Below are 21,388 nucleotides of genomic sequence, written 5' to 3'. Positions count from 1 at the left end.
GACTCATTCTGTTACTGGATTATTTAACATATACTTAATCATATCTATCAAACTAAACACCTTGTTTCACAATAACAAAAATGTTCATAGTCAGTTTCTTGTTAGGGCCTTTTTCTGAAAATATAAACATTTTCTTCTTCTTTTCCATGGGATCCTTTTTTATCACTGTTACGTAGCATACAATATTATTCCTCCTCTCACTGAAGTATAAATAATCTTACCTCTTGCAGTTCAATTTGATGCACAATTTACTAATTTTTGTACCAGAGAAAAAAGTTTCTTCTACTACTTCAAAAACAACATATCTAAGTAGAACTAATTCTGCGGCATTTTCCAGTAGAAATAACAAATATGTCTGGCATCCTTAAGACAGATGAAACTTTCCAATCAGCGTTTCCTCAAACATTCCTTTAGAATATCGACTGCAATATTTTCTTTTATTTACTAAATACTTGCTGACAGTCTCAACTCCTCCAGTTCAAAGACTCACAGTTTTACTATTCCTTTTCAGAATCTACTATTAATATTCTTCGGACTGTCACATAAACTAAGTAAACTTCACAGGAACAAAATTCCTCCAGTCTGTATTCTTAAACTTCCATTAGCACTCTCTTGTTTTTCTTGTTATTGCGATATCAAACACTCTCTGTCAGTTGTCAATCATGCATCAAACCCCTCAAAGAGCATGCACACTCCACGAAAGTGGCAAGCAAAAAGTTAGGTATAATGGATGAAGTGTTGTCTCTGTTAGTGAAATGAGAATGTCTTTACAAAACACAACATGAGATCATTTTAAATTACAATAACAAGGATTGAAAGTAACATAATTATCAGGTTCTGGTAAGTACATCAATAATGGGCACGTTGCAAGTGACAATAATGTGTTATGAAACCAAAACTAATGATATACTAACAAACAATTTGTAAAAATATTCATAATTTTAGATTATGATTACTACTTTATAATAATACTCATCACTATATAAGGCTTTGATTAGGCCACATATGGACTACTGTGCACAAATTTGGCCACCTGGTTTTCAAAAGGATGAAGAGATGTAGGAAAAGATCCAGAGATGATTAACTAAGGTGATTAACTAAGCTGGAATGTTATGAAGAAAGATTGAGGAAACAAATTGCAGAGAAAAGTGTATAAGAGGAGGAGGGGAATATGATTGAGTTATTAAGGGGTTGTTACCACACTAATCTGGATGATGTTTTACATAGAATGGGGAAGAACAAAGAGAAAACAAGAGGTCATTCATGGAAGCTGTATAAGGTGTGAGGAGCAGATTTTTTGCATGGAGAATGGTGGGTGTTTGAAATACATTGCCTGAGAGTGTTGTGAATAAAGAGACAATTAATATATTTAAGCATTGGTATCATAAACTGGGTGTACAATAGTGGGACCTCCCACAATGAGTCACTTGATTCCATGGAGGTCTGATGATGATAATAATTACTCTCAATGGAGAATCAATAGACCAGGAAATATTTCAGCTATTTAGGCACAATTTTAGTGAATACAGAAAATTAAATTTGGAAGTAAATAATAGAATATGCAAAGTTTAATATGATGGAGAGCCAGCCAAATAAATTTATACGGAGAAATCAGCCAAAACACTACATTAGTAGTATCCAAGACTGTTCAAACCAAATTTAACTTAATGATCTGAGAACTGGGTTAGAAATAAAATAGCTGATCAGACTACAGATTACAAATATAAAGATTATGAAGAAAATTAGAATGTGAACAGATGGCATCAAACAGATTAATATTAAATGAAAATATTGAAAATAATTAATATTTTTACCATTCAGGAATGTGTAAGCAGAACTAATGTACGGTAGTATGATCAACAGAATGGAAGAAGGAAGGATAGCAAAATAGGCATGTGAAGCTAAGATAAGTAAAACATTCGGAGGACTACCAAGATCTACGTGGACTGATGTTTAGTTGTGCCTTACAAGACCAGAATGTAAGATGCGATAATACAAGCAAATTGACAAATAACAGGTCACTTGAAAAGAAAACTGCAAAAGAGAAAGCAGTAATAATACACATTTAATGATATAGTTTCATCATAGTATGTTGTACATCCCTTGAGGATATACAGGGTGTTCGGGATAAATTTGACAGTTTCGTAAGGAAAAAGAAAATCTTCTTTGTATCTATTAAATTTAATGAATTGACAAAAAAACATTACAGGCAGAGTTAATTACAATACTATCAACAAGATTTACTCAAAATAACCACCATTAGCATCGATCACAGCTTCAATTCTGCTTCGGAACCTCGAACAAGCTGATGCTACAGTCTCCCTGGGAAGGGCCGCAAAAACTGTTTTAATTTTATCCATTAACTGGGCTTTTGTATTACTGGAAGTGCGATTGGTGTCTTTTTCAACTGCGCCCCATACAAAATAATCCATGGGGTTAAGGTCTGGGGAGTTTGGAGGCCAAACATTTGGACTGGTGAAGTCGTAGAAATTTTCAGACAACCATTTTTGACTTTTCCCAGAGGTGTGGCAAGGGGCCGAATCCTGCTGCCATACATACGGCCTACCATTGGCTACCCTTGTTATCCAGGGCTTGACTACAGTTAGCAACTCCACGAACAAAGCCCGAATTCCAATGCCAGGGTTCTTCAACACCTGTTCCTGCAGATTTGCGAGGAATTCTGCTGTACGAACGCAATCAGATCGTCTGCTAGGGATCTTTCTTATTGCTACATCCTCGTAGTCACCATTGCAAGTCTCTAGTTCATGCCTGATTGTTTTTACTGTATTCAGGGAGCATTGGGCAGCAGTCGTAATATCCTTATTTTGATGGCGGGCACGAATCATCATGATACAAGTTATTCTCTTCCATGATTCAGGTGGGTTCCAGCTATCCATCCTTTCTGACATCTTGTATATGAATGAAGAAGGGTCCAAACTTTTAAATGAAGAGAAGTGTGTGTTAATACATGTAACTTACGGAAAAATATAATTAATTATAAATATGTCAAATTTATCCCGAACACCCTGTATATCAGGAATTTGATGAGGATACTGATTTGAACTTTAGCAAAATATTTATAGCATAATTAAATGCATTTATTTTGTTCTTGTGTTATGCTATGAATTAATACAGCAAAAACTTAGCAAGAACCATTTTGCTAAACACTGATCTCCATGACATTTTTAAATGGACAAAGACAATTTAGCTACCTTTAAGGGTAGCTAGGTTCTACAAAATACAATTCTCTCTTCTTTCCCACAAGATATACCTCTATTCATGCTGATCAATAGACGATCACTCTTCTCTAAGATTTGCCCTAGCTGGTATATCACAGTTGGAGTAGACTGATAAGTTGCCATTTTTGCCTGGTCTTTTCTATATTTATTTGCAAAGGAACTATCCACTGGACTGGTCCTAGGTTGCTTCCCTTTCTAAGAAGTCTATAATAGACATGAGCAGTAGATTCTCATAACTATTCACACACCAATTACAAATCCACTAACCTGCTTCTTCTTGTCCTCCTCTTCTTGCATTTTATCTGCTTCTATTCTCTGGGAGAACCTTCTCTCACTAAGGAATACAACTTCAAATAACAGTATGTTCCTTCGCTTTTACCTCTTTTCCACAATTATAAGGAGCTATAAGTTTAATAAATACTCCCATGCGAGACTGACATTAAAATATTCAACAGTCCTGACATCTCATTTATCAAATTCTACATGTTTCCCACTCCCTGTTCCACTGCTTCTTGTTGTAGATCTAAACAAGATTAGAGAAATAAATATCTGATATAGAGAAATGTTTAGGGAAATCTAGAGAAAAGAGCAAAGATAATAGTAATGATAAATACCTGCTGGATTTCTTTTCACGACACAGACTTGTCATTACAAACACTACACCATGTTCCAATAAATAGATAAGCAAAAATTTGCATGGAGAGAAGACATAAGAAAATAAGTCTCATTTTCACTATTACTACTGATAGTGATATCTATGTGCAAATTTATTCAGAATACAAGAGTATACTGGAGACTTGAAGGAGGAAGTGATCACCATTAAGTTTTAAGCAGGATAAAAATGAACAGCATACTGAAAAGAAAAATGCAGAATTGAGCAGCTTTCAGAGGTGAACCATAGATTTAAGTATACAAGTATTATCAGAGAAAAAAAAATCAGTTTGAAAGACAACAATCAAACCTTTAAAACTCAGTGGCAAAACCTGTAGAAAATTGACTGATTTGCAAATTGAAAATTGACTTTTTGCAAAGGGAAAATCAGAAGTTCTAGCAGCAATTCAGCAATGGCCTAAGAGAATACAGAGAATGAAGTAAAAAAAAAAGAGCTATGTAAAAGTAGCTGAACAAAAGACATGGGAAAAACTGATAAGAATATAAATATTATGGATCACAAGAATATAGAAGGTAAATGATATCACGAAGGTAACAAAATGTTCTGGAGAATGAAAAACCTTATAAATTGAGAAAAAGTGTACTAAAAGGAATCTGAAGATAAAGTGAACAAACTGGGCTGGGAGTAATTACTTATATATTAGATATTCTGAATATCTATCTTATATTAAACACCCAAGAAACCCAATTAAAAGAGAGTGGAGGAACAGTGGTACAAAATATACAAGGCAATGCAAGCAGGAGTTAATATTAATACTTGAGGTATAAAGTTATTGGGAAACCTGAAATGTGAAAGGCATCTGGTTGAGTAAATAACACTCAACCAGAAAAGTTTAGACAAATTTTTCTGGTTTTTGTGTAGCCACTATAAAACTTTCATAAAGATATGAAAGTTTTATAGTGGCTACACATCATTAATTCAGAAGTCTTCATCAGCCATTCAAAGTTGGGGTAATTGTAATAGAGTTCTCATATATAAAAAGGAAAATAAATTAATGTGAGAATTACAGAGAAATTTCTCTGAGTGGTCCACATAAGATTTATGCAGGCATACTTGAAGATATTAAGAAAAACTGTGGAAGAGAAACTTAGGGAACAATATTCACAATAAACAGAGATTGTCAGAATCACATCTTTACTTTAAGACATTTGGAAATTTGTTAATCCTTTCCAGATAATAACTCCAATGCTGAAATCATAGAAGGCCTTCATATTCTCAGTGACGATGCCAATGTTAAAATCACCATGGTTAATTTTATTATTTTAAAAGGAAAATATACCAAAATGCTTGCTAGAGCGTGTATGCATAATTCATCGCAGACAATTCACTGCTGAGAAAATTAATCACAGGAAAAGTCATCAAGAGAAAATACATTGCAGAAAATTCTTCACAAGAAAATATATTGCAGGAAAATTCTTCACAAGAAATCCTATGGTCATGTCATTCCCATATATGAAAAAAAAAAAAAAAAATTATGCATTATTTCGATTATATTTAGCATTCTATAATTTTTAGATGTTCATCAGCCATGGAATCCTATGGATGGTGGTGGTGGCAACATGCAGTGCAGAAGTCCAAGTTTGCTTTTTGGCTTTAAGTAAGATGTGAAACATGCAATATTTTTTTACAATAGGGATGGGCATTTAGAGAAAACTAGCATGCAGAATTACTATATGATTCTAGGTTTGATTCATTTCTATACTATTTACAAGGGGAAATGAACATTTTTCTAAATTCAAATTTTCATTTAAAGAAAGAATGAAGTTACTTTCCATATACTTTCTAGTTTGTTTTTTTCTTAAATGCCTATCCATATTCAATATTCGTTATGCCCTTTCTTACTGCATTTTTTATTACTAATTTTGCATGCTTTCTAGTTGTATTTTCCCCTAAATGCTTATCTAATCCTCTTATAACACACACACACACACACACACACACACACACACACACACACACACACACACACACACACACGCGCGCACGCACACGCACGCATAACTAACTGAATCATCACATTTTTCATGAAGTTATCAGCAAACAAACTACACCATATCAGGTATGTCGACTTTGGCTTTGATCACCTCCTGCCCCTTTGCAGGAGGCTGACAGAAATCAGATGGAATGCCTCCATTCCTCCATCAAAGTAGCACTGAGCTCAGCGACAGATCAAGGACATGCTGCTCTGGACATCAATCACTGCTCCAATTTGTCCCACAGGTGTTCAATGGGATTGAGGTCAGGACTCTGCACAAGCCAGGGCAGTTGTTTAACATCCATCTCTTCATACCATTCCATAACAGCTGCAGCTTTGTGACATGGGATCATCTTGATAGTAACATGGTTCCATTCCATAAAAACTCCACAGTGTAGGCAGCACCTGATTATCCAGAATATCAAGGTACTGAGCTGCCTTCATGGAACCACAGAAAATGACCAGTGGTTCCACTCCAAACCAGCTGAATGCACCCCACATCATTACTCCTCCTCCTCCACCACCAAACTTTACTGTGGGTACAACACACTGTGGTAACAAGCATTCACCAGGCTGCCTGCACACCCACAGCCTGCCATCAGACTGGAAACAGGTGAACCTTGATTCGTCACTCCAGAGTACTGTTTTCCACTGGCCAATTGTCCAGTTCACACACTCTTTGCACCAGGCTAGATGAGCCACCTTGTTCATTGTTGTGATGTTTGGCTTGTGTGCCGCTGCTGTTCAGTAGAAACCCAGTAATCAGTGAAAAAAAACCCAGTAATCAAATCATTTATGGAATCAAAGAAAAATTTGTACCAGAACTTGAAGATAAAGAATGGCTCGTGGATTTAGCATTTTTGGTGGATTTAACAACTCATTTAAATGAGTTAAACATGCATCTTCAAGGTGAAAATCAACTTATCTATGCTATGCTTCAAACCATAACAGTGTTCGAAATAAACTTAAATTATGGCAAGCTCAAGTTACAGCAAATAATTTTATACATTTCAATACGTTGGCTAAACTCAATTCTGTGAACAGCGAAAAATATGCTGGCTTCCTTTCCATTTTGATATGGGAATTTGAGAATAGGTTTGAAGATTTCAGAAAAAATTATTAATTTATTTATTTATTATTTTTTTTTTGTATATTTGGGATTCCATTTTCAGTCGACATAAATACATTCCCTTCTAATTTTCAAATGGGATGTACAGAGTTACAATCAGATATTCAACTCAGAAAAATTGGATCATGTCTCTTTGCTAGATTTTTATAAGACTTACCTTCCCAGAGAAAAATATCCCTCACTTCACAATCACACTTTATTCATATCATCGCTTTTTGGTAGTACATGCATTTGTGAACAACTATTTTCAAGAATGAAACATATGAAGAGTAAAGTTAAATCAAAAATTTCTGATGAGAACTCACTACAAATTGCAACCACTTCCAACGAACCAGACATCGATATATTGGTTTCACATAAACAGGGCTAAATATCTCACTAGTTTTGTGTTTATGTACTGCCCTCTTTTATTTTAATGTTATAATAAAAAATTTAAAGAAATAAAGGAAGTTTTGTTATTTATATACATTAACTATATTATACATTTTATGTGCGACCCAAGACAATTCCTCTTTACTCAATGTGGCCCAGGCAAGCCTGGTTGGACACCCATGGTCTAGAGGGAAGTAATTGTTATGAAAATTTTAAGATTTGCAAAGGAATGATCTCTCTATCCTGAATTAATATCGGTTTTAATTTTAGGAAAATTAACTCATATGGAAGAGATCAAGGTTTAATGGAAGACAATTAATGGAATTAAATAAAGTTTAATGACTCCAATATTTCATTTTAGTCACTGAGACATCTTCAGAGATTATGAGAATTGCCATATCAAGTTAGCTCCTCTTATCCAATTTGCTAATGCCCATCTTTCTTCTCATTTTCTAGCATAAACAAGGTTATGATGACTTATTATGATGAAAGGAACTCTGACAATGTTATTCTGGAAGAACAAGAAATTCATCTGTTACCACAATTATGGCCAAACAGATCTAGCAGACCATGATCTGAACTGAATAAAACAAATAAAAACTACTATGTTTTGCTACAATAAATACAAACATGAAATTGTGGTGATGTAAAACTTCCCAAGATATGGGTAACTATAATTCTTAACCTCCTGGCCAACAGTCACTGCTTTCTACAAGCGTCAACAAAGAGTGCCTCTCTCTGAACTTTCAGTCTAATCCCTTCTGCTTGTTTGTTTGCACATTATGAAAGAAAGTGGCATTAAACCTAATATCAGAATTGGAATTATTCCCAAGTCAATTCCTTACTTTATGCAGATGACATACTCCTAAACAAATCCAGATCAACTTCAGGATTCTTTGTAACTAAACTGATTAATTACTGTATCAAGTTTGGTATGAAAACCAGCAATAAAAAGAACACTACAAAAATAGGACAGGAATCTGGAAATCATCAACTGCATTTTAATGGACAATCTATAGAAGTAAATGGTTACTTATGTACACTTTTTAATGGAAAGAAATAACATAATAAACAAAGCTGATATGGTGAAGAGCCAGAATAAGCTTATATAGAATGAGAAAGAAATTAGCCAAAACACTAAATGGCAGTATATGTAAGACAGTTATTCACACATATTTTTTGAGATTTAATTTCTAGTCTGATGTAAATCCTTGAATTACAGATATTATGGACTCTTAATAAAAAGTAATGTAGTGATGACACTGTAATTGCAAGAAGGATAGTGTGTGTGTAGAAAAGTGATGAACATAACTTGTGAATATAATGTTGTCTAATTTTAAAGTAAAAAAAAAGGTAAAAAAATTAAGCCATTGCTTTCACACTGGATATGAACATCAAGTAAGGATAATGCATCTTCAGATTTCCTTTCCAAGATAAAAATCATTCTAGAATGATATTAGGCCCTAGCTCAGTGTTTCCCAAAGTATGGTACATCCCCAGAGGTATGCAAAAGGTCTTTAGCAGATATATATGCCCAATTTGTTAAAAGCTATCAATTTGGTGTATGCAACACTGATCTCAAAGTTACCTCTACAGTGCAGGACTCAGGTGTATGAGGAGATAATAGAGTTGTTTCATAAACTGAATATGAATTTATGCAAAAGGGACTGGTGGGATATCAGCATGAATGCTAAAAGTGTTCAGCTGAACTGGCTGTATAATTTGAGTTTCAACACAGGGAAGATTCCACAAGAGCAAAAAGAATGTACAATAATCCCATTGCTCAAGGGTGGTGCAAAGGCTGGCTTAATTGTCTCCCTATCAGTATCTCTGGAGTGGTGGTGACGATGTTGGAAAAGTTGGTAAGAGATTGCACACAGAAATGAGTTGACAAAGAATCTATATTTTGTAAGTGGCCTCTCTCGGTGAGTCCCTGACTCCTTGGGGATCCCTTGTAAAAATAATATCATTTACTCCAGCTATTTTTCCATATTTCAGGTTTCTAATGGCTTTTCTACCACATACTGACATGTGTTCCTGATTGTAGGCCTCCAAAACATTTCTACCACTGTTCAGTAACTGCTTATCTCATTTAACAATCTTTCCAAGCAATTATTCCAATTTCTGTCATCAGTTGCATTTGTTATTTCTCTCCATTTTCTTTCTTCAACAGAAATGGAATGTGGAATTAATCTTTCTTCCCTAAATCCACTATAGCTAACCTGGTGCTATGAACTATTTTTCTGGTTCCTGGAGTTTCATTATAGTAAGCATCTGTAATTGACAATAAGATTATTACAAGATTCTGTTACATACAATTACTTAAAATGGTAATTTTTCCCTCGGTTTTATGATTCTATTATTTTTTGTTTTATCATAATAGCAAAACTGCAGTTACATGTACACATTTAACTTTTACTGTGAAAGTTTACTTTCACTGAACATGTAAAATATCCTCACCTGATGATATCTGACAAGACAACCTTTAACGAAAGCTTGAATTCTTGTTGCTGCTTGGATTTGTCTTCTCTTTTCCTGAAATACAATTAACAGCATCACAGTCACATTTGAATATAAAACCAATTAATTACTACATAAGACAGTATAAATAAAAATGGATAGAACATTTAAATCGAATGGACAGCAGGCTACCAAAAATATTATACAGATATATACAGATATAAAATAAGTGGGAAAAGGAGAATCGGTAGACCAAGAAAGAGATGGCATGAGACCGGAACAGGCCACCTGGCTTAAAATCCATGTTAGGAAGAAAACGGTCACATTTTACTTTCTTCCAATATATTAAATAATCAATAGGCTTAACATAGAATTCTGCAGTAATAACCAAATAGAAAAATCAACATGAAGCAAATATAAAATTTCTGTACATGTGAAGTCCTGAACTTAGAATCGTATATTGCTCCACTAATAGACAGGTAAAACACAATACACAGCTGCTCCCAGCCAAATAACAAACCCTATCTTCTTGTGATATGGCCATTTCATTACAAATGGTGCTAGTGAAAACAGAAAATATTTGCTGCCAAATAAAGAAATTCATCATAGTTGGAGGAAATTTTGACTGCCCTTCTAAACAGAATTATGACTGTCATTATCCCAAGCAAAACTTCATTAATGGTGGCCTGAAGACGGTAAAATCACATTTGGACTGCAGATTTGGGTGTGACTTTCGCTGGTATAAGACTGGTTATCACTCATGTTAAAGTTTTAATGGAGAAAACATGTCTAGAGATAATTACTGACAAAATTTATATGGCTTATAAAAATTACTATACCAGTATTTAGTCTTTGTCACCAAGGCATCTTCCCAGGCAAAAAGAAATGCAACTAAGTACGTGCACAAAAGCACACTACAGGAACCGTATCTATAGATACAGTTGGAAAATTCATACTATCTCAAAATACCAGTCTCCCATATTTTAAGTAACATGATGTAGCAGAATTTGTTCAGATTTCGTGAATGCTATAATGTTGTGGTAGATTCTAAAATAATCTCTCAAATTTGTATTTGTCTCTATATAAATGAGAGGATTTCTTCCATTGGATCTGATGATTTGTATCCGTGTCATGGTTTGCTATTTCACAACAGGTGTAGTGCAGGTAATGGACAATGTTTCTATGTTCCTCCAGAGAGATAATGGCAGTTTTTCCTATTTGTCTAAAATACATCCCTTGCTCCTGTCCAAAGCAAGAGCCAAGGACACTGTAGACCAGTGTTTCTCAAACTTCAGATATCTGCGTACCCCTTCTTAAATTTTCATTATTCCTTATCAAATAATAAATAAATAAAGTATATTTCATTGTAAATGTCTATTTTATTTGAATTTATATGTTCATGCAAACAAAAATATGATTTATTTTTAATAGAACAAAATTTGGAATAGGTTCCTCTTCATTTTTCATCCATGAAAATCCACATTTCAAGTAATTCATATCATAGTTGGTTCTCTAGAGATGTCAGACGACACACCCTTATCAATTTCATTTGATCCAGATGCAATATCAAAGTTTTCTTGTTGCTCACAGCTACTTGTATTTGCTATATTACTCTCTTTTGTGGTTTTATAAATCCAATCTTTAACCAATGACCCATACTTAAGAATTTGAAAGCTAAAAAAATTACCTTATTTACTCGAATATAACTCGCACTTTTTTCCCCAAAATTAAAGTTAAAGATCGTGGTGAAAGATATATGCAGGGATTTTCGGAAACTAAAGTTTTCAGAAAAAAAACTGCAAATGGTGAGACTTACTTACCAAGACATTCCTATTCACTATCGCTACTTTAGGCTTCGAGAACAGTTTCCTTGTGTGCATCGTCAAAGTCATCTACCCAAATAGCTTCATCTTCTTTCCCATTATTTCAAACAAAAATTATCATTTTTGTCATGGTAATTTCGACAAAAATTACCATTTTTGTCGAATGTTTTTTTGACAATGTTTCTATGTTCCTCCAGAGATATACTGGCAGTTCTTCCTGTTTGTCCAAAATACATCCCTTGCTTCTGTCCAAAGCAAGAGCCAAAGACACTGTAGACCAGTGTTTCTCAAACTTCAGATATCCACGTACCCCCTTCTTAAATTTTCATTATTTCCAAGAATCCCCTTATCAAATAATAAATAAATAAAGTATATTTCATCGTAAATGTCTATTTTATTTGAATTTATATGTTCATGTAAACAAAAATATGATTTATTTTTAATAGAACAAAATTTGGAACAGGTTCCTCTTCATTTCTCATCCATGAAAATCTACATTTCAAGTAATTCCTATCATTAGTTGGTTCTCTAGAGATGTTAGATGACACACCCTTATCGATTTCATTTGATCCAGATGCAATATCAACGTTTTCTTGTTGCTTACAGCTACTTGTATTTGCTATATTGCTCTGTTTTGTGAGTTTTATAAATCCAATCTTTAACCAATGTTGCTTACAACATTGATCTTGTTGCTTACAGCTACTTGTATTTGCTATATTGCTCTGTTTTGTGAGTTTTATAAATCCAATCTTTAACCCATACTTAAGAATTTGAAAGCTAAAAAAATTACCTTATTTACTCGAATATAACTCGCACTTTTTTTTTTTTCCAAAATTAAAGCTAAAAATTGTGGTGAAAGATATATGCAGGGATTTTCGGAAACTAAAGTTTTCAGAAAAAAAACTGCAAATGGTGGGACTTACCAAGAAGCTCCTACTCGCTATCGCTACTTTAGGCTTCGAGAACAGTTTCCTTGTGTGCATCGTCAAAGTCATCTACCCAAACAGCTTTATCTTCTTTCCCATTATTTCAAGCAAAAATTACCATTTTTGTCATGGTGATTTCGACAAAAATTACCATTTTTGTCACACCAGCTATGAAAAAGTGCATATGATTGGTGCAGTATTAAAAAGATCGTGCAAACCAAAGACAAATTAGCATTTCAACAGTTGAGTTGAAATGCTAATTCTCTTCAATCGAATTCCATAATATCTGAAACACATTCACTATATATTTCTTAGTTTTAACACATTCACAACAGGGTGGTGTCAAGCAAAACCATATGTTGCACCGGCAACATATGGTTTCGCTTGAGTCTATACAGCAGTTTCTGTTAGAGGGGAGATGTGATTCATTAGTTAGTGCAGTTTTTATCCCAGTTGTCTCTAATTGCATATAATATAATGATTCCATGTGTTAATGATGCATAGCCAAAAATTTCCAGGTACCCCCCTGAAGACCTTTCGCGTACCCCCGGGGGTACACGTACCACACTTTGAGAAACACTGCTATAGACCATAGGATGATCGAGATTAGGGGTGGCAAAAGCATGGCACGTGTACAAATTTTTTGGGTATGCAGAATTCATAGGCCCCAAAAAATTTCCAACTTCAAAACAATATCACTCCTGCATTGTTACCTGTGCATGCCCATTCTCACTGCCAAGTATATAGCAATGTCACACCATTCAGTAAAGAATAAGAGTCATGCAATGATTTGTTTATAGTTGGATTGGTGAAACGTACTGATGAAAATGTGACAAACTTATGTCACTAAATCTGCAAGTACATTTTTTATGAAGAATTTTATTTTAATACCTTTATTGCTTCTTTTAAATAATGTCTATAATTTCATTTTTTTGTTATGCTTTTGTCAAGTAAAACATACAAGAAAAATAATGACATTGAGTAAAATTCTGAGGGACACATGGGTAGTTTTTTTAAAACATTTAGCCACTTCTGGCATGCACCATTAAAAATGTTTACCACCCTTGGTCTAGGTAATGGAGAGGATCATTCAGTGAGTCAGAGGATAGATAATTTTTGGAATGGCTTGAAGGCAGTCATATGTTTTAATGTCAGAGGTGCTGACATTACTCACACTAGAAGGTACATATGCCAACTTCAATACTGCTCCAGCAATACGATGTTATTAAAACTTTAGTTAATTGAACTAGAACCATTTGCTTGGACCACGAGTCTATCCACAAAAGTCAGTTGTGACACTTTTTTGAGACAAAGGCTTTCCCCTTCGCAAAATCAATAGAACAGTCTATTTGTTCCTCCAAATCCAACTCCCTTATAAGAGAGAGAGAGAGAGAGAGAGAGAGAGAGAGAGAAAAATCCAGAATATAATAAAGCACACATTTCCGACAACCAGAACATCCCCCCTCCCAAAAAAAAAAACCTCGCACATTTTAAGAATTGTGACATGCAGGCTGTCTTCAGGCTATACCAAAAATTAGCTACCCTTCTCTGCTCATCTAAAGATCCTTGCCATCATCTAGACCCCAGTGGTGTTAAAAACTTCAGATTCCCAAGAACCCTTTACAGTGCGAAAATCAGTGCATAACCCATTAATAAACATTTCATGTAATACATTTAATACAATGTAAACAGAAACTACTGATAAATACATTAATGAATCTATTTATTACTTGGTAACTAAATAAATTTACTGAATATATACAAATAAATTTTACTATAACATGATTAACACATAAGAAAAATCATACTTCAATCTAATGATATTGGAAGTGCTTGTTTTTTGCCACAATGAAAATAAATGTTCAATTTTATTGATGACAATTGCAAGCGCATGTCTGGTTCTGCATCTATTTTATTCCTGAATTTTGTTTTTGTCAATGTATACATGCAAAAAGTCTTTTTGCATAAATAAGTTGTTGTGACAAAAGGCATAAGGATTTTTATTGCATGATTAGACACTTCAGGATATGCACTGTAAGTTTGCAACCAAAAATCAAGAAGTTCTTCCTGTTGGTACTTGAATCTGTAGATATATCAATTAATTGTTCCCTCTCTTTCAGTGATAAATTTTCACTTTGACAATAATTAAATGGGTTTTTATGCTATGATTCTGTGTGTGTGCTGGAAAATATTATCTAATTCAACAAATGTTCTATTACGTATTCTATCCTTAGTTTTTCAAAACAAAGGAAATTCGAAAATTCGAAAAAAAAAATTCGATTTATATATTTCATACATACAAAAAAAAACATCATTTTTTTTTCGTATGTATGAAATATATAAATCGAATTTCAGAATCAGTATATTTATTTTATCATTTACTTTAAATATATGAGTTTTAGTACCTTGGAAGGATATATTTACTTCATTTAAAATTAAGAATATACTTGCAAGGTACACCAAAATCTCAATCCATATGTTTTCATGTAATTCTGAGCAATAATCATGTTTTAGTTGCTAAAAAAAAAAAAAATTTTTACCTTGTCGCAGACTTCTCTTTTAAACAAAACAAAGCAATGAAAATCTCACAATTTCAGTGTAATCATAAGAGTCAACTGCCACATTTAACTAACCAACAACACTGCTTAAAAACAAACATGTAGAGAGATGTGGAGAGCAATATCTGGACTTACGATACAAACTGTATCGTAGGTCACTTATTTTGATGTTTTGCATTTTTGCTTCTATGATTGGTTGACTTAGGAATGGGCAAACCACTCAACTAGGTAGTACACTTTAACGCTTTTGAAAATATTTGATGAAACAAAAATGATCTATTTATATTCCTGAATTAATCCCAAGGAACCTCTTGGAATTAATTTGAATTCAGGAATATGAGTGGTATTCAAACACAGCTTGAATACCACTGATCTAGACCATACTGAGGTCTACAGCATCACTTGCTCCTGTAAAGCTGCCTGTTTATTTTGGACAAACAGAAGGAACAAAGAAACTGTGTCCATTATCTGCATTCTGAAATAGCAAACCATGGCATGGATACAAATCACCAGATCCAATAGAAGAAAACCTCCCTTTTAGGAACAGGTACAAAGTACACCAAATCTGAACAAACTGGATGAATTTCTTTACCTAAAAGATGGGGGAGTGTTACTTTGTGATGCAAGTTTCCATCGCATTATTAGAGGGTGCGCTAGGTAGGATTTCCTTTCCTTTATGTGCATGCATACATCTATGCATGCACATGTAAGCTCATTACTTAGATGTATAATATTTGCATGACTATTTTTTAAGTAATTGTTAATTCAGGAAATGTAAAGAGTTGGGGCATACAGCTGGAGTGAGGGACTTGTGCACATAACATCCCACACAGGGAAGCATCAGGCAGGTCTCAGATAGTGCTTCTTATACACTACTAACTCATTCTCTCTAGTCATTCTTTGTGCCCATGAAGCTGCCTTTCCAATATTATGTCAATATTTTGCTTGACCAAGGCAAAATACTGGCATAATAATTTATCTTTAGATATACATTTTCTCCATTAAACTTTAACAAGAGGGTCTGGTTTTCTTTCACTTCTTTTCCCTGACTCTCCTTTCACCTTTATGACCACATGACATGACATGACATGAGTGATGCAATTTAAACAGTAACAAATATTGTGGGAGTCTAAATCCCTTCTCCATACTAGAACACCACAGTACAAGAACAAAATACTTAAAAAATGCTGGCTACTGACAATGCACCAAACTGAACCTAATGGTAATGCATTAGAATTTCTCTTCAGTCAAGTAGCAATTAATCCAGCTGTCAGGTGTGTCTGGCAGAAATCTAAGTAAGAGTATAAAAAAACTCATTTTAATTGCATTTTGAGATTTTCCAATAAGCATTATAATATTAAAAATAGAAACTGAATTATTACAATACTTTCTAAACATTTTTCAATTAAAACTATTAAACAGAAATAGGGAATATTAAAGATCCAACCTTATTTCAAAGACCATATATACATAGAAACTTCAAAAAATTTGTCCAGACATCTTATTGGAAATGCAATCCTCAGTATCAAAGTTGCCTTAACCTTCACTACTTATTAAAGACACAAGAGCTAACCATTCACATATATTCTTTTTTTTTAGTAATTTTGCTAAAGGTTTTACTGGCCTGACAACTGTTTCAAACTAGCTGGTTCTCTTCAGAGACCAGGTAGAAACTTTTATGTTTCTACCTGGTCTCTACTATACGAAGATAGCTTACTCTCCAATACTCACTATGTAAGCAAAAATATGTGACCTAGCAGGCAGAACAATCCTCACACTGGAAGTGAGGTCATTATGGCAACTAGCATGCCACGAAGTGGAAGATTAGGAGCCATTATGCACCACCATGCAAAAGAAGAGAAACTGATTTGAAGATAATTTTTTTCCTTTTTAGTGATTGCCTTTCCCCCATCCACACTTTTATTTAGTGGAGTTTTTTTGAAGTGAGTTGGTTGTAATACTGCCTTTGATGAGTGTTTTGTTATTTTATGTGTTCATGTTATATTAGGAACTGGAGGTTTTTTTTATAATGAATGTGACACTGTGAGTTAGGGTAATAAGGAATGCTGCTGATATGTAGTACTTGCAGAATGATTCGAATAGGCTAGAATTGTGGGCATGAGAAAATAAATGTCAGTTTAATATCAGTAACTGATGTGTGTTGGTAATTTTATAAAAAAAAAATAAATAAAGTTGGGTTTTTAACATCCCCTATTTCTAATGTGCATCACTGAACTGAAGCCTTATGGCTCATTCTTTAATAATTACCTACCATTATGCACTGACCGAGAATTCACATATAAAAAATACAACTCTGTGGATTGCTTTAGTACTGAATGAGAATTTTTGCTCTTAATGGCCCCCCATCAGTTTAAAGCAGTTGTCAGGCCAGTGAAACCTAAACCAAAAGCACTAATAAAAGTGAATATATCAATGCCTGGGCAGTGCTTGTGTCTTTTAAGTAGTGCTAGTTAAGCAACTCCAATACTGAGTTGCTTAACTAGCACTATGAGGATTGTATTCTCATAAGCTCTCTGGTCAAATTTTTGAAACTTTCCAAGTTTCTACACATATTCAACTTTAAAATAAAGTTGGATCTTAAATATCTCCTATTTCTATTTAATATATGTTGCTGAACTGACACCTTATGGCTCTTTCTTTGATAATTAATTTTTTTTTTTTTTAATTTTAACAAGATTAAAACTTTTTCTTCTGAATGATTTGTTAAGTAAATATTGTATGACATTAAGGAAGACTACATCAATCATGTGCATTTTATTAATTAATTATACTTACATCAGAATGGCATATTAAATATATAAGCTGTTATTTTTATGGCTATTTATCCCATTTTTGTTTAGGAGTACCTTTTTTTTTTTTATAATGTCATTGGCTTTTTACTCAAATTTTAGGGTATTACTGATATTTTATATGGACAGATATATGAAGAGTATATAGGAAGCAAAAAACAAACAAATCGGACATACCTTTGTGGGATGTTGCTGGCTGTCATCTTTATCAGTGCCATCCTGGCGTATGGTGATATGCATTCATTGTTGAAGGAAGTATGGCTGAACAGAATGGGGGTCAGAAAAGTGGGAGAATTATTGGTGAGGCAAGAGGTATTGCGAACTTTTTTTTTTTTTTTTTTGAAAAATCTGAAAAATATCGTGGGCAGAGAATACTTTGGGATGGGGGTGAACATAGAAATTTTTGGAGAAGGAGAAGGATATTATGGGATAAGATCAGGGGTGGGAGAACAAAGTGTGAGCCGTTTCGACAGTGTGTCGTCTTCAGAGCTCGTGAGAAAAGTGGAGGCTATGGTCATGCCAGCTTGGTGTTTCTGACTTTGGTGTATCTGTGTTGTATTCTATTGGGTCAGAGTCATAACCTAATTTTTATGTTATGGAGCTTCCAACTCTCATAAATTATGTAGGGCCGGTGGACATTTGAGTTTTTGTCACATTTTATGGCTGTCGTTTCTGATATTCCAAGCACTGTTTCATTTTCCTGTATGTCTATTATTATGGCCTTGTCAATTTGTGGGGTATGTTTCTGTTCAAGGGCGTGGACAGCTATTTCTGTTTTTCTTGTATTTTATATTCTGTTTTTCTTTTGGTTGTTCCATTTTTTATTGTTTAAATGTTCTGGAATTGGGATGTTGCAGTCACAGAAGTGTTCTTGTAGTCTTGCCTAAAAAGATCTGATAGTAGAACTTGTGTAGGTTACCTACATAGGTTCTACTATCAGATCTTTGTAGGTTTTTCTTCCTGTATATTCTTCATACATCTGTCCACATAAAACATCAGTAATGCCCTAAAATTCGAGTAAAAAGGCAATGACATTATAAAAGAGAGGTACTCCTAAACAAAAATAGGCTAAATAGCCATAAAAATAATATTTACTTAAAGGAGTAACATGGGAATTTTCCCAGAAATAATACCTATATGTAAGCTGTTATTCAAATAAAGTTAGAGCACTATATCAATTTATCAATTATTCATAACATAGCCAATGAATGAAAATATGACAAACATTAAACAAACAAACATATATCTCATTGTTCTTTGCTGAATTTCACCTCTCATTTTGTGGAATTTTAGGTTTCTTTTCAAGTAACAATGGTGAATATCATTTATGATATATTGCTTCATCCAGCTTGCTATATATATTTTTCATCTTGGATTACAGACTACATCCCAATCACTGAATTTTTAATGACAGACTGCTGTGATTATCAAGCTTCAGAATAAAGCAGCATGAAGTCTTTGGAAACAGCTAAGACAGTGTTAGGAGCACTGACACAGTAAAGGCTGATGCATGCACATGTGAGTGAGTCAGAGAGAGGACTAAAAAAGTAATAGAATAGTTTCATGACAAAGAAAATTATGATTAAAAATTGATAAAATCTTTTCTGCTAAGTTTGTGAAAACAGTCATGTTCCAAATGGTGCTCAAAAGTATATTCTCATTATTCTATCCCATGTTATAAATCCTGTTTTGGATAACTAAGGTGAAAGATAATATAAATTAAGATACCAAGAAATTATATACTTGGTTTAACTTATACTTCGTTTTTCAACTTGGTTATACTATAAATTCAACTAAGGATTAAACCAAGTATATAATTTCTTGGTATTTTTAATTTGTAGTATAAACAAGTGAAAAAACTTCCAACAACTATCTCTAATCCAGAGTATTTTAATAATAAGGTGCGACACCTTTTGACAACTCGTATATGAAAATATGACTTCTGCATTACTTCAACTTTGGTATCACCTCTGGTTCTGGTTCCCATTGATAAGAACTCAATAAAGGTTAGCAAGTTGAAACTTTTAATTACATAAAAGTTTCAACATAAGTAAAAACATGCAAATTAACTAATTTGTCAATTTTTTAACATACACATTCAGAAAATCTACTTTACTATATAGCAGACTTTCGGATTTAACAGACACCCCCTTGCCCAAATTAGTCCGTTATATCGAGATTTTACTGTATTACCAAGTGGAAAAATTTCACTTTGAAAGATATTTTCTATTCTCATCTCTCTAAATTAGAATTTTGGATGCAAGATGTTAGATAACTAAGTCTCAGAAGATGGGTACTCATTTCATGAGTATGTCCTGGTCTTGGATCTCTGTGTACAAAATTTTTTTTTTATTTTGTGAAATATCTTTTGAAACATGAGGAAAAAAAACAACTTAGAAATTTTGTGTTTTAAGCACTTTCTTATTAAGAGGTGTATTCATGTAGAGAATTATAACTTGTTGCAGGTATGGAGGAGTATTTTTTCAATTTTTTAGTGAGAGTATGCTGATTAGTTCTGTTCATGTGATCAGCACAAAGAGAACCAATCAACCCAACTCAGTATTTGTTACAAAGTTTTTTTTTTTTTAAAACAGTATTAGATGAAAACTATACAAAAAGTAATCCAAAAAACTATATTAATATTTTCTAATTCAGAGTTTTGAAGTTCTGATATCTGCAATGTGTAATTAATTTTTTCTAGTCTTTTATGCAAGTTTTGTACCCTTGATGACTTATAAAACTTGTTGGGCTACACTGTTTATTTTAATGAACAGTATAGCCTCATAATAAAGATAAGTATCTGCTGGATTTCAATTCATTTGAGTCCAGTATATATTTAATATAAATCTCTTTCACTCACACACACAAGATCAAGAAGAAAAAATGCACACAAATTCACATGGTGAGAAGACGTAAGAAATAAAAAATGTCTCAATGACTATATTATTGCTAATAGTGATATCTTCATGTGGGTTCAGGACACAGGAGTATACAAAGGACTTGAAATTAGAAGTGATCAGCATTTAATGGTGAGCAGGATAAAATTTAATTTCATATTGAAAATAAGAGTGTGTAAAAAAGTTTTAAAACACACAAAAGTTCAGCACTGACTGCAGACCCAAATGTGCAAACATTATTCAAAGAAAACATGAAAGATTGAAAACAAGAACCATACCTTCGAGATTCAATGACAAACCCAGAAGAAAATATTCACTGATTCAGCCAGAGAGGCATGTGGTTTTCTACAAGGACAGAAAAATAACAACTAAATGGTTGACTCAGAAAGTTAAATAGGGAATCAAAAAATAAAAAATAAAAAATCATATCGAAAGCTCCAGGCAAGTAAATCAGAATGTGATCTTAGAGAATACAAAGAAAATGTAAGAAAGCAAAGCATTGTGTTAGACTAGGTGAACGAAAGTC

The 21,388-nt window shown here is 33.5% G+C and overlaps 1 protein-coding gene across 4 annotated transcripts in view; it reads right to left on the bottom strand.

Annotated features, from left to right (window-relative positions):
- Positions 1–21,388, bottom strand: part of LOC150095396 (ubiquitin-protein ligase E3C) — a 662,747-nt gene that overhangs the window by 558,735 nt on the left and 82,624 nt on the right. For all 4 annotated transcript variants that reach the window (XM_090409807.1, XM_090409808.1, XM_090409810.1 and 1 more), the window contains exon 4: positions 9,849–9,923. In XM_090409807.1, the coding sequence (XP_090265933.1) occupies positions 9,849–9,923 (75 nt within the window). The remainder of the gene's footprint in view (positions 1–9,848; positions 9,924–21,388) is intronic.

The sequence above is a fragment of the Typopeltis vanoorti genome, chromosome 20 (assembly GCF_054136105.1).
Source record: "Typopeltis vanoorti isolate ZY-2024b chromosome 20, IOZ_Tvanoo_1.0, whole genome shotgun sequence".
Taxonomy (NCBI): Eukaryota; Metazoa; Arthropoda; class Arachnida; order Uropygi; family Thelyphonidae; genus Typopeltis; species Typopeltis vanoorti.
This window is presented reverse-complemented; position numbering and strand designations above follow the sequence as displayed.